General features: G+C 39.0%; 1 protein-coding gene across 1 annotated transcript in view; it reads right to left on the bottom strand.

Moving 5' to 3' along the window:
• Positions 1–15,008, bottom strand: part of MUC6 (mucin 6, oligomeric mucus/gel-forming) — a 52,908-nt gene that overhangs the window by 28,325 nt on the left and 9,575 nt on the right. The window contains exons 6-14 of the mRNA XM_048484568.1: positions 14,680–14,789; positions 12,423–12,630; positions 10,049–10,171; positions 9,818–9,938; positions 8,119–8,257; positions 7,134–7,238; positions 4,841–4,913; positions 3,894–4,031; positions 1,767–1,928 (exon numbers count right to left, since the gene is read on the bottom strand). Coding sequence (XP_048340525.1) covers positions 1,767–1,928; positions 3,894–4,031; positions 4,841–4,913; positions 7,134–7,238; positions 8,119–8,257; positions 9,818–9,938; positions 10,049–10,171; positions 12,423–12,630; positions 14,680–14,789 — 1,179 coding nt within the window. The remainder of the gene's footprint in view (positions 1–1,766; positions 1,929–3,893; positions 4,032–4,840; positions 4,914–7,133; positions 7,239–8,118; positions 8,258–9,817; positions 9,939–10,048; positions 10,172–12,422; positions 12,631–14,679; positions 14,790–15,008) is intronic.

The raw sequence follows: 15,008 nt of genomic DNA on the forward strand, positions 1-15,008 counted from the left end.
TGACCACCTTATTTGCTTTGTCATTGTTCTATAGCTGTAATTCTATCAGCTCCCTTCCACCCTTCAGGTATTTCCAAGCTTGGCTCACCAAACTAATGTCCAAACAATTAGATCCACAACTCAAACCATTAAGGTTGATGTCTGTCTCTTCTCTTTCCCTGGAAAGGCAGGACTCTTCTTTATCCTGGGAGATTTATGGCCGCTCTGTTTAACCCTGAAGGTCCCTTTTTCCCTATAAGAAGCCCCCCCTCTTAGTAGCCCTTGTTCAATATCTCTGGACACCTCTCTATCTGTGATATTGTTCTACACTGTGTTGTTCTTCTACCAGAGCTAAGCGCAGGCCACTCAACTCTGTTCATTGGATCATTCCACTGACTATAACCCTTACTCCCCAATTCCCCTCATCTATTCCAAATCTATCCCCTCAACACAGTTTATATCCTAGGACAGTGTGTGTGATTTGCTGCTTTGATTATTGTGTGCTTGTGTACCCCTATTGTCCATTAATCATTTATTTGCTTTCCTATGTAATTTCTTGCAAAAGACTCAGAGCTTGCCTGACCTTTTGCTAAGCCAAGATTCTGCTCTTGCAGAGAGACTCCCACCATTTCAGGTAACACCTTTTAATTCTGGTGCTAGAGAAAAAAAGACTATTTAGAATAAAACATGGGTATGCAGAACATCTGTCCATTTTATATACCTAGTATATTTTGGAAATGTTTATAAGTAGTAAATGGTATGATGAGTTCTGTATCATGATCTACCAAGAAGGTGAATTATAGCTGTGTGCTTTTACTTCCTTAGAACTCAGTTATGTGAAGAATAAGAATCCCCTGTAGAATTTCTATGTGGGTTGAAGAGGAGTGAACAAACTCACAGCAAGACTCCACCCTTCCGTGACTCACCATTGGTTTATCAAAGCCAGGACTGTCATTCTAACTCCAGTAGCTGACTGGGGTCTCATGTAGAGATCTTTCTAACTGATCATTTTGATTGAAGACACTGAGGATTGATTCTGAAACTTCTACTACTATTGAGCCATAGCCTCTCCTCTGAACATAAAGTTGATTAAAATGTAAGTATACATTCATAGGATTTTCTTTGTAGTCAGGAAATTTGAAAAAGCAGGATTCTTTGTCATTGATGACAGCCAGCATGGTACAGTGGTTAAGAGCTGCAGACTGTAATCTGGAGAACCAGGTTTAACTCCCCAGTCCTCCACATAAACTGCAGACTCTAGTCTGGAAAACTAGATTAGATTCCCCATTTGTACACATGAAGCCTGCTTGGGTGACCTTGGGCTAGTCACAGTTTTCTCAGAACTCTCTCAGCCTCACCTACCTCACAAGGTTTATGTTATGGGTGAGGAGGAAGGGAAGGTGATTGTGAGCCACTTTGAGACTCTTTTCAGCAGAGAAAAGCAGGGAATAAAAACCAACTCTTCTTCATGTAAGTGTTGGAACTATGTCCCAATTGGGTTCAGAGACAGAATTTGCTGTTTTAATCACACTTCTTCCATGCTTCTTCATTCTGTCTGCCTAAATAATCTGAAAGGGGCTGAGCTATCAATTATATTGTTTTAGTATCTTATCTATCATGTGAAGTCTCTAGGTTGAGGAAAATGGCCCTAGTTATTTCTTTGGGTTTTCCCCACTCATAGCAAGAACAAAATATTTATGGCTCAGCTCAGCTTTGGAACATACTTTTGGTCTTGAAGTAATAATCAGTTTGGTAGAAGATACAGTGAGGCAGACCATTTCACTTACTGTTCAATTGACTCATAGAACAAGGATCTGTATCCCTTTCTAAGGCAGGGTGACAATTCCCTGCTCTCCAGGAATCCACAAAGAGAGGTGCTGTTCCTTCAACAATGTCCATGCTGGTTAAGAAATCATCTGAAGTTTCTCCGTTGTAGTTACCACACAATCCTAGTGACAAAGAAAGACATGTGAGGAAAGAAATGCAAGTAAGAATGAATTCTTTGGTAAGCCAGTCTATTCCATTTGTACTGTACATGGCTATAACAGATAGGGATCTTCAGGATCACCAGGTCTCACTGTATAAAGTCTTCCAAAACAAATGAGGTCTGGAGTGATTATGGAATGATAGTGGATTTCTGAAATAGCCTCTGGTCAAATTGAAAGGCATCCAGTCCTAATGAGACAGTACCAAAAGCCCACAGTTCATAGCAGATCAGCAATGTCTTGGTCCTATGTGTTGCAATTAAGGCTTATGTGAAGCAGTTTATCCGAGTTTAGAGGTGTTCCAGTTTAGACCAATTTATGTTATTCTGCACATGTTTGGATGCCGTTTGTGGTGATGCTACAATGTCAGTTACATCACCTGCCCTGCAACTTGTCAGCAAATCTTGCAAAGTGAGGTCCATCATGTCTCAGGGCATGGTAGACTGCCTATTACATGCCATTTTTACACTATTTTTGAAATATATCTCTGGGTATAATTCTAGTTAGTATATTTCTCATCCAGAAATATACGAACTAGAAAAATAATCTGGAATCTACATCAAGAGTAACTTGCCAGCATGTACAACCACAGTGAGGTATGAAGTAAAAATTATAACTGTGTGATTTGGATAGCTTGGTTCCTGCTTCAACTGATCACTTCAGTCTTCAAGCTGAAATGTTTTTGATCTTGAGATGGTAATATGCAACAATAGGCTCAGATTAGTAAAGGAGATATATACATTCTATCTGATTCTAAGGAAGTGGACATAAATTCACACAATGCCATTGCTCTATTTAATGACTTGTTTTCAATGCAGATGTATGCTTGTTTCTGCTCCGTGGGCAGTTCATGATTCATCTGTACATGGAGGCTGTCAAGGAAAAAAAACACCTTAACAGAGTTTTCCAGTTTAGTTCATTGTTCCCCAACTCTCTGGAGGTGTTAGCCACACCCAACTAGCAGCTATTCCTACAGGACACCTTGTTAGGCTGTTAATTAGCTTGCTCTCACCCTTGAAAGTATCATGGATACTGCCCAGTGATGGGTTGAGGAGGTTTGGAGGTTGGTCAGCAATTTTCTATAAGTATAGCTAGAGAGAAAATTCCTTATCCATTTCCTTCCTACCCCTTCTTTTGATAAGGACATATTTGTATAATTCTTTGCTGTGGAAATTCTTTGCTTTAAGAACAACTGCACTGTGTTAGGATTCCAGTAAGATAGCTAGCCAGCTTTGTTATTTTTGTACATTTCACTGCCATTGAACTATACACCTTTTAAAATATGATTTAAATATAAATTTAATATAATTTCTCAATTTTCTTCAATAAAGCCTTCTTTTGCTTTATGGCATGTGTTATTTAAGAGTAACTGGAACCAACCGAAGGGTCATCCTTGACAAAAGCCTGTTTCCATGTAGGTATATCACTTGCTGAATTAGAGCAAATTAGTTTACATTGTTGTATCTGGTATAAAGCAGAACATTAATAATAGACTATTTCTATCCAGAGAAAAATCACTAGGAAGGCATGGCACAGTGGTTAAAAGAGGCGTTTTTTTTCTCAACTCTTCTGCATGAGTGGTGAACTCTAATATGGTGAACCAGGTTTCTTTTCCTGCTTTTCCTCCTGCTGGGTGACCTTGGTCTAGTCACAGTTCTCTCTGAACTCCCTCAGCCCCACCTATCTCACAAGGTACTCGTTGTGGGGAGGGAAAGGGAAGGCGATTGTAAGCCCCTTCGAGACTCCTTAAAGGTAGAGAAAAGTGGGATATAAAACCAACTCTTCTTCTGCTAAAGAAACACAGATCAGCCATGGTTCAAGTGGACAAGAAAAACAGGGCTGGGCAGAATCTTTTATATGTATTTGTATTCGAAGTCTCCCAACCTTCAGTCACTGAAACCAAGAATCAAAGGATATAGGATTCTGTACCTTGAGTTTTGCCTTTGAACTGAGGTCCAACTTTAATATAAACTTGTAACACTGGCAGAATTTGAATGATCAGCTCTAGCCCAAATTCCGTGTACATGTAAATGTGAGTAGATGATTGTCTGAAGATCGTGATGTCCCCTGAAAAGAATTAGAGGATTGAGAAATAGTGACTATGGTTTATCTAATTACCTTTTTATTTATACTCTTGTATAATGACAAATTTGGCACTTGAATTATTCATTTATTTAAAATACTCTGTATCACCTCTTCAGAGCCCTATTCAAGGCAGTTTTAATTAAAATCACCATGATATAAAAAACAAGGTACTAAAAACAACCAATGGTCATAAGCAGCACAAAAACTATACATAAACCTGAAGCACACCATTAAAAAACTGATAACGTTGAACCCCTAATTAAAAGCCTGGATCAAAACAGGTATTTTGGCCAGGCACCTAAAAGAAAAGAAAAGAAATTACAAGAGAGTTTCCATTGCTGTTGTTGATGATGATTTTTTTTCTGCCAACCCGAGGCACAGCAGGGCTCAGGGTGACTAGAAAGGGGAAGGTATTCCAAAAGTAAGATGCTACCACAGAAAATATTCTGTTTCAGGACACTACTCTCCTCACCTCCAAAGAGCAAGGCTTGAGAGTCAGACCTCAAGCAGCAGACTCAATAGTATGGGAAGAGACTGTCCTTTGCATACCCTGTCCCCAAGTCCCAAACAAATCTGAGCGTTTGCTCTGAATAGATTTCTCTAATTGTTTGTATAAGATCAGGTTTTTGCTACTATGACAAGAGTGATGGTTGATTATGTATATACATTTGAATATAAACTCAGCTGTTTAGGGTGAGTAACAACCTCTTTTAAAACAGATAATAATAACATAAATGACATTGATTGACTGGTCTATTGAATAACTACACATTTACATTCTCTCTTCTTACCAGATTTATAAGGCAACCACTTAAGTTCATCCTCACTAGCTAAGATTTGATTTTGGGAAATTACAATTTTGTCCTGTGGAAAAGAAAACATAGAATTCAGATTTGTTAATAGGTAAATAGCAACACCAATGTTTTCATTCTGTTAAGATGAAATGGGTGACCTTGGGCCAGTTATACTTTCTTAGCCCTGACCCTGGTTAGCATTTGAATGGGAGGCCTCCAAGGAATACCAGGGTCATGATGTGGAGGCAGGCAATGCCAAATCACCTTCTAACATGTCTTGCCTTGAAAACCCTATGGGGTTGAAATAAGTCAGCTGTGACTTGACAGCAAAAAACAAAAACAAAATTTACATAACAACATGTAATGTAGGCATGCAAGAAGAAGGGGGAAGATACATTATTAAGATCTCTTTTTAGCATAAGTAATTTGTTCTCTTCTTAGATATCTTATGAACTTAAAAGCAGAGTCTAGCAGGACTTGATTCGACAACAAGACACTAATATTTATACTGTCATCATTTTTTCACAGTTAAGATAAGCTAATAAATTCTTTCCAGCACAGTTGTTCAAGGAAATGTAATTATTCTACATTTAATGGTACTGTACAACAGCATGCATTTCTGTCATGCCATGATCCAGGTAAGTAACCATACAGAATTTCAGGAGACACTTCTCATGACATTATAGTAAATATATCTAACTAGCAGGGTACCTGTGCTTCGCTATGCATACTTCATCACAGCCTCTCTATGAATTTCGGGGTGACATTCAGCATACTTCTTTACAGCCTGTTTGTGAACTTTGGGATGACATGCAGCATATTTCCTCACAGCCTGTCTGTGGACTGACGGGTTTGTTTTCGCATATTTTGCAGCAGCTTCCTGTAGTTGTCTTTTTATAATGCAATGTGTTATTGCTCTCTTTCACCTGGTGAGCTCCAAAATATGTCATTTGCAAGCAGCCGTTGTATTTTTGGGATGCAGAAAGGAAGTGTTCTGCCATTGGATGCTGATGAGTGAGAAGGCTGTGAAGAGGTTCAGGGTAGGGTTGAAGGGCAGGGAGCTGGACTGTACTGCCACTGCAGCACATTTCTGGGGACTCATCCCGCCACTTCAGAGCACGACACCAAGCACATCGGAGGCCAAGAGCAATAAACTTGTCTCCACAGTAGTCCTAGGTGATAGTGTGGTTTGTAATGTATGTTGTTAGTATTTGGCTGTAGCGGTGTTGTTAATGTGAGGGTGGGTGGAGGAGTACTTTTTCACAGCCTGTCTGTTAACTTCAGGGTGACATTCAGCATACTTCTTTGTAGCCTGGTTGTGAATGTTGGGGTGACATGCAGCATATCTCCTCACAGCCTGTCTGTGGACTGAGGGGTTGGTTTGCACATATGTTGCAGCAGCTTCCTGTAGTTGTCTTTTTCTAATGCAGTGTGTAAAGTGCTTTCTGCATTTAATTCCTCTTCTCCCTGTAGCGGTTTCAGCCGAAGGGATAGGTTCGTATGCGTTGTGTTAGAGTGCATTTGGCGCACCATGGTGAAGGACATGAAGCTGGTGGTGTTTAACTGTCACGCTTAGAATGTTCGTGCAGCATGTCTGTGGACTGAGGGGTTGGTTTGCCCTTAGAATGTTCGTGCAGATGGCCAGAGATGAGCAGTGAAAACAGTAAATCGGTAATAAATCAAGTGGAAGTGAATATTTTGGGAAATCCTTTCTTAGTGAGCACCTGGAGTACAGAAGGAACAGGTGTGCCAACTTTCATGTGTGTGGCTTCGGTGGTTTTTGAGTTCTGTTAATGAGTCAGTCAGTGAGTGGAATTTCGCATTTATAGATATAGATTACCCTTCCCACCTATGTTTGTATACCATGTGGAGTTGCCGGGTCCAGCTTGGCAACCAGCAGGAGACCAGGGCAGCAGGGAAAATTGAGACAGTTGTCAGGTGTAACATGATATCATTTCTGGGATGTAAATGACATCAGTCTTCTCTAGGCATAACTGGAAAATCTATGGTTTTACCATAAGACTTTCTGGAGCTTTCCAGAGAGTTGCACTGTACCTTTTGGGTTTCCACCAGTGGTTCTGAAAGTCATTTATTATTATTTTTCTCCTGCCACCACTTAGAACAGTGGTGTGAAATGGGAGTTCAGAGTAGTTGGGTGTCCCACCCCCACCAGGGGATTGGCAGCTCTAACTCCATGCTCATAATTCCTGTACTGGGGGTAAATGCAACTAATCGTGCTGGATTATGTCTTCCATTATTTTCACTATGTTTATATAAAATGAGCACTTACTTGTGAAGAGACATAAATGATAGCATTTAGTGATGTCTCAGAACTGGAATATCCAGATTTTTTATATATAGCCATCAAGGTTCCATTGTTTGGCAACATTGGACTCTGGAAGGGGAAAAAAAAGAAAAGCAAATTTTGTGGGAAGGAAAAAAACATTTTTGTATCCTTTTTTATCAAATGTTTCAAATGTATCAAATATTTGAGCTTCATTAGGCCTTTTTACCTATATTTGCAGTTAAGTGTACACTCTAAAGAAATCTACAATCATGGTTCCCTGACAAGTATGTCCTTTTGATGTATGTCAGTTGTGTTCAGTTAAAAAGGTAATATGTGAAGTGGTGCACGCTATATTTTTGCCTATTAAAATCTCAATCAGTTAAAAAAAATCTTGATTTGAGAGCTAATTACAACAGTGCTGTACAATATAGATCAAACTATCTGTCAATTTTTGTTTCCACCTTTTATCTTCCCAATAACTCTGTGAAATAGAATGGTTAAGAGTGATTGTCCCAAAGTCATCTAGTAAGTTGAATAGATTAATGGGAATTTAAACTCATAATTGCCATGTTCTAGTCCAACTACCTCTACCCCTACCACAAGGAACAGATGAGTGCCTTTTGATTAAATACTCCAATTTCTGAAAGTCAAAATTTAAATGATGTACATTTGTATAAACTAAGAAAGGTAGGGCTGTCATGAATCTTCAGGAAACTGAACACCTAGCAAGAGAAAACAAGAAGTAGCAGCATCAAAGAAAAAAAAGAAATTCAGATATACATCTCCCAGTTCTTTAACAACCCTTTTCATTTCTAAGCATTTGCATATGCCATATGAGGAATGTAGAGCCACAGGTTGTGATTTTGTGATTTCCTATAAGATTGTAGCTATGAAGATGTTTATACATGGGATAAATGTTGACCAGTGTTAGCATCCGGAAAGTCCTCTTATAAACCTGTGAAAACTGTTCTATTGTTAAGTAGATTACCTTCATAAGAATATAGGTGCATACTCCATGGAAACGGTATGGCCTAGAGTCAAAAGTGGTGACAAATGAACCTCCTTCTAAGGAACATGTGCCTGGACATGGAAGTTCTCTGCAGCTCCACTGGCCCGTTTCACATTTACTGAGAAAAGAAAAGTACACATCAGTTGTTAATCAAAACACATTTTTGAACTCATCATTTTGCATTTGAGTGCTGTAGATATACTTCTGTCTCCCATTTTGTGCAACAGTATCATGAAGTCAAAAAACTTCAACCATTAAAAAGCAAGGTAGACATCCAAAGACTACAGACTGGATCTAGAACATCTATTCCACTAATTGCACAACCTTTCTTTTGTGCTAGGAGTCTCCCATTAAAGGAGCATGCCTCTTGTGCCAGGCAAGACTACTCACATTGGGGCAGTCCTGTACTGGAAGAATGCTCCCCCATTAGCAAAATGGACCCAATTCAATGCAAATAATTGTTATACATTGGTGTGTATGTGTGCTGCTTTTCATTTACCTTATTAGCACCATCTCATCATATTGCAATGCTAAGAAGAGTGTTTAAAGAATTAGCCAGAAAAAGTGTCAGTAAGTTTATACCAGGCCTCTCAAGTTCACATACAAGAGCATATAAAATTTGCTGAGAAGTGTCAAAGCTATTGTTTATTTGGTTGTGGTGGGTTTTTGGGGCTGTGTGGCTGTGATCTGGTAGATCTTGTTCCTAATGTTTCACCTGCATCTGTGGCTGGCATCTTCAGAGGTGTATCCCAGAGAGAAGTCTGTTACACACTGTGTCTGGTGAGAAGGAAATGTTTAGTGGGGTATATATTGTCCATGTCCCAGAGAGGGGAACCAATCAGTAAGTGTTTGGGTGGAACTTGCTATGCAAAGGTGCATTGTATTGCGGGTGTGTTATCAGTATTTACAGTGTTAGTCACATTTGCATTTCCTGCAGCAGCAGCAGTATTGGTGAATGCAAATCCTGTGCCTGGGTGGAGTCCATTGTCCATGAACTTAGCATGCCCTTGGCCTTTGATTCTGGTGTTTTTAAGTATTGCTAGCCAAACTTTGTTAATTCTCAGAGTCTCTTCTTTCTTGTTGAAGTTGTCTTGGTGTTTGTGAATTTCAATGGCCTCCCTGCGCAGTCTGACATAGTAACCTTCTGAATTGTTGAGAATTTCAGTGTTTTCAGATTTGCTTAGGACATGTTCTGCTACTGCAGATTTTTATTAGGACATGTTCTGTTACTGTTTATTCTCCAGTATTCTGGATAGTTTGTCCGTTTCCATTGTAATAGCGTGGCTTCAAGTTGAAAGAAAACTCCTGCATTTGAGCTTTGGAGTTCAAATTTCTTTTGATGTGCAGTTTCAAAATGCAGATACACAATGTGGCAATATGATAAATAGGCCCATGATGGTTTAGTGGCATTTACAATTCTTCAGCTCTTAGTAACAGAAAAAAGTAAAGTGCCAGTGGGTAGGCATCAACTGAATAGTTTTGTAAAGTAGACCACATCATCTGGAGTGTATGAACTATCTCCAACTAACAGAATATACAAATAAGAAGCTAAGAAATGTTACAGGGATTTTAATGATGACTTTTCAGAAATTAAGTGGCTAATGCTGCCAGATATCCCAAATATTTTGACAACAAATTTCTTCAAATCCGCCCTTAATCTTTATCTTACACTACTCACCAGGTTCTACATGGTGCTTTCATAACATCACCAGGATAATATTTTTCACCATTCAAAGTACATGGGCACTGCTCAATAGGAACACATGTTCGGTTTCTTGAAATATCATCTAGAACAGTACCTGTCAAGACATGAAAACAGGAAAAAGCAAATAAAGGGCTCCTGAATGCAAGGATGGAAAGGCATTCTGGGTCTATCAAAAGTGATTATATTTTTGTTATGTTCACTTACCTTCTGGACAGAAACAGCCATATGTACAGTAGCTGGCACAGCTGTACTCTGGATTGGAACATGTTTTCAGACAGGGAGAACCACACTCTCTATAAATTTGGTTAGCTGGACATCTTTTTAGAGCTGCAACACAGAATGGGTTGGAGATCTTGTTGTATTTTATTTGTAAAACATTGGATGTATTGTAGAACATTGTGATGAGACTACGTCACGTTTAAAATATTGATTGCATCCATCATGTAAAATTTTACACATTTTCCATATTCCTTTTCTAGTCATTCAAGAACTAATTTTCCCTTTATCAAACCAACGATGGTTATAAATACCTTCACAGTTAACTATCGCTTCTAAATTTATTGCATCACTGCAAGTTAGAAAATAGTAATCAGCATTTCAGCACCTATACTGTTGCCCCAGTTCAGTGATAATTTCTAGCCATGGGTATTTGAAAGTATATTCCATTTAGTTGGATTTACTTCATAGTAAGTAGGCTTAAGTCCATAGCCTCCATATATTTTAACAGATATTAATGAAACGTATGCCTAGGTCCTAGCTCAATTCAACTCTTTAGGCTAAAATCCTATGCTTTTTTCTGCTTGCATAGTGTACTTTTCCAACAGTAGGTGTTTAAAATCTTATTTATCTCACTTTCTTCCATTTACATTAAGAAAGGCCTGGTCAGCTGGTTGTAGAGATGTGCACATGAAATAAAAACCACTATTTTTCAGATTTGGATTTTGGGAATGGCATAAATATCAGTATTCCAGGTTATTTGGGATACCCAGTACCGTTTCAGTATTGGAAGACCAGTTTTTTCCCCAGAATTTTTCATTTTTAAGGGGCTGTTATTCCCTATGAGAAATATATCTGGAGTGTGGATTAATTGTTTTTCAAGCAAACAACACCAAAATTGCAAGGAACGTAGATTTGAATATAAATTAAGGAGTCCACCGGGTTCCGAGTAGGTTGGATCAAAAAGTTCAATTTTATCAGCCCCTAAGCAAGGACGCTCCAGCCATCCTACATATCTCAATAGTTTCCTATGGGAAAATCCCATATTTTTAGAGGCAAAGAAATCAACACCAAACACATCAAAACAGCCACTGGTCAAAAGCTTACCAATGCAAACAGAACCAACAATGTGAACAGAACCAATCTCAAACCAGAAAATCCAAGCCAAACCAATCCCAAATCCTGGCAAGAAGACACTGACACAGTCAGATTGTAAAAAATATCTCCAAAAAATACCAATAAGGCACATCCCTAGTTGATGGTCTATGGCAGTGGTGGCGAACCTTTGGCACTCCAGATGTTATGGACTACAATTCCCATCAGCCCCTGCCAGCATGGCCAATTGGCCATGCTGGCAGGGGCTGATGGGAATTGTAGTCCATAACATCTGGAGTGCCAAAGGTTCGCCACCACGGGTCTATGGATTCATAAAGTCCCCATGGTGATTTTGTCTGGTTCACGGCAAGCATCTTAATTTAATTAAATCATGTTAACATGTTTGCCCACTATTTCAGTAGTAAGAGGGGAATGTTTCCAAGTAGTAAGATATAGAAACAGCCCATGTTTAAACATTATATTTTTCTTTTAGATATTGACTATGACAAAGGCATGTGCTTCACTATGACTGAATATCCTTTGATAGTGGGTTGCAGCAATTTTATTACAAAGCTTCCCCTTGACTGAAAATCAACATGCATGGTACAATATACTTCCAGTCCATAGACAGCTATTGACAGAATAGAGTGGTTTATGACTATCACTAATCTACAGCTATTGTTCAGTAGTACTTTCTGTGTGCTGAATACCAGTGACTTTTGACACAGCTATCAAAGTTATGGAATGGGAAAAATGAAATATTACAACAAAAATAGACAGTAGACAGTGAGAAGGTAGAAACAATGAAGGGAAGCAATTGAATTGGAGCAAAATGGAGAGCAGTCAGAAGGATGTGGATATATGGTTTAAAGGTAGAATCTGCTTTGAATGTAGAAGGTTCCAGATTCAACTCTCAGAATAACCAGTTAGAAGGATCAGATAGTAAGTGCACTGAAAGATCTCTGGAGAGCGGCCAGTCAGACTACAGGCAATACTGACCTTATTAGATCAATGATTTGGCTCAGTATAAAGCAGCTTCATGTTAACTCATAATAAATTTGAGCAATTTTTTCCCATGCCCTTGTTAGTTTATATGATTGATGACACTTTTCCATTTTCAATGCAGTATATAGCAGTAAACAGGTATTCACAATCCGAGCAATCTATTATAATTTTGCTCCATTAAATTTATATTGAGGTTTATAGTTGGCTCATTATGTAGCAGTTTAAGCTCAATGAATGTGTAGTCTAGAATACTGCAACTTACAGCAGAAGTCACTGCTCCTCCAGTCAGACACTTTCTGATGGGACATGGCACACTGTCTGGAGTATTCTGAAAGGGTAGCACAAGTACAGTTTATCTGCCCTGGATTTCTGCAGTGTTGCATATCGAGTTGGCAACGGATGACAAACCCTTTCCTTGAGACATTGCATGATGAAGACACATTGTTTAGAAGGTTGGCACAGATCCTGGCCTACAAAATAAAGGAAAGCAGTTAAGGTGCATCTGGTACAGTTTGGGATAGGGTGCATTTATGTCACAAACAGAACTGTACCAATAACTTTCTTCTAAGAATAATTGTGGCTTCCCCTGTGGAATACCAATAATATCCCAAGTATGGTGTCGAACAATGTGCTCCCATCACCAATGCCACTTTATATATGGGCAGGGATAGTATCAGTGGAGACGGTGGTATTATTTTCTGACTGATTTCACACTGATTGGCAGGGTTAATCTTGAATGGGAGAAGTGCAAATGTGCACGATCATATGTATGGATACTGTCACTGGGCAATATGCATACATCCTTTATTGAATGGGATTTTTAAAAGGGATGCTTGTGTGGATGAACACAAACAATCCCAATCCAGTTATCCTGTTCCTCCCATCTTGTATTTACTGTTTTTCAGTGAAATTGGCATGAAGTCGGCTGGAAAGCAGGGATGTACAAACATATTTTTCATTTCTCTTTATTTTCCTGCACAGTCAGAAAGACCATTTTTGTTCCACTAATTTTCTTTGGCAATTTACCATTTCTGTTCATTTGTTTTACAGCATCTTCCCCATTTTATGTTTTACTACAGTTTTGTACCTTTTATGTGTTGTATGCCAACAAAATACACACAGGTTGTGGTGGGTTTTCCAGGCTGTGTGGCCGTCGTCTGGTAGAGGTGTATCACAGAGGGCAGTCTGTTACACACTGTAACAGACAAAATGTGTAACAGACTTCCCTCTGTGATACACCTCTGAAGATGCCAGCCACAGATGCAGGCGAAACGTTAGGAACAAGATCCACCAGACCACGGCCACACAGCCCGGAAAACCCACCACAACCAGTTGAATCCGACCGTGAAAGCCTTCGACAATACAAAATATACACAGACAATGCTAAACAGACAATAATTTTAATTACCATATTTTTACATGATTTTTTTTAGTTGATAAGGGGAAAAGGATGACTGCAGTTTTGTCTTTAGTGTGGGGAAACAGGAAAAGGAAGTTGAACTTTTGAAGTGAACCTGAGTTGATACATCTTTCAATAACTACCCCCCTGGGAAGATATGATTTTGCCATCCTCCCTCTCACTACCTGAAAAGAAACAGTGGAGACCAGGATGGTTGGGAATTCCTTGTTCGGGTGTCCTAAAATCATACCCATCCTTCTAAAACTTGGAGGTTCTTTAAAAACGTGAAAGAAAAAAAGAGAGGAACTAATACTCTGCAATTTTTGTGCACCTGCTCTTACCCATGGAAAGATCCCCTATTCCCCCCCCCCCATCATATGAAATAATGGAGACCAGGATGATTAGGAACACCTTTTGGGTGGGGTTATAACATCAGATTCCTTTGTCCAAGCCTCTTAAAACTTGGTGGCTCTTTTATGGGAGAGAGTGTGCTTTGTTCCCAACTAATTTGGCACTATTTGCTATAAAATCACCTGCTCCAGTTCTAGTTGAGGGGGGTCTGTAAAATGGGAACCCTTTGTCCAATCCCATTAAGACCTGGTGACTCTTTAGGGATGAGAGTGGAATAGTTCCTTGCTTATTTGGTGCCATTTGCTTCTCAAGACAGTCAGAAAAATTACGTGTCGCTCAGATTTTTACTGCTTTTTTATTTGTAGTGCTTGGAAGTTCCCCAGTGCTATAGTTCATTCTGTAAATACCCAGACTGATCTGAAAAGGCATTTTCAAATATATTTTTATCTTGGGAATTTTGGTATGCTCAGTCATTTGCATTGTTCAAAGGTAATGAGAGTTGATGTAGGTGCTGGAGAGGGAGGGCATTTTAGCTCCTGGAAGTGAAGAGTCATTTATCTCCTGGGCAGAGATCCAAAGGTGCCTTCCACAAAAAAAGATTGACTTTTGGTCTCTAGACTTGTATTGAAGTAAAGTGTTATATATTATTACAAATTGATTAAGAAGTGAGCCTACTGTAAGCTGCTCAGCTCATGAGAGAAAGTATAATGTAGCTTAAATAAATAAACAAACAACTTAATACAATTTATGCATAATTAAAAATACATACATATTTCTTGTGAGGAACATTGGAGACTGCCATCTGCTCAAGTGGGCAGATCTCAGTAGGATCATCCATTTTTTGCAAGGCAGCATATTTATATGGCTCCAGCAGTTGACCTATTAATTGAAGTATAGATTAAATAGCGCTTGTTAGTAAGCAGCACAACTGAAAAGACAAGTGAACTGCAAGCCTCTTCAACCTGACTGTTGGGTTACAGGATCAGCCAAGGATCTAGTGGTGTGATAGACTCATTTTTCATACAAGACAAATATGTGTGTATAATAAATAAATGAGTGGGAAATTGTCTTTAAGGATTGTTGTCAAGGGTTAAGCAA

The sequence above is a fragment of the Sphaerodactylus townsendi genome, linkage group LG02, assembly GCF_021028975.2.
Source record: "Sphaerodactylus townsendi isolate TG3544 linkage group LG02, MPM_Stown_v2.3, whole genome shotgun sequence".
NCBI classification, from domain to species: domain Eukaryota; kingdom Metazoa; phylum Chordata; class Lepidosauria; order Squamata; family Sphaerodactylidae; genus Sphaerodactylus; species Sphaerodactylus townsendi.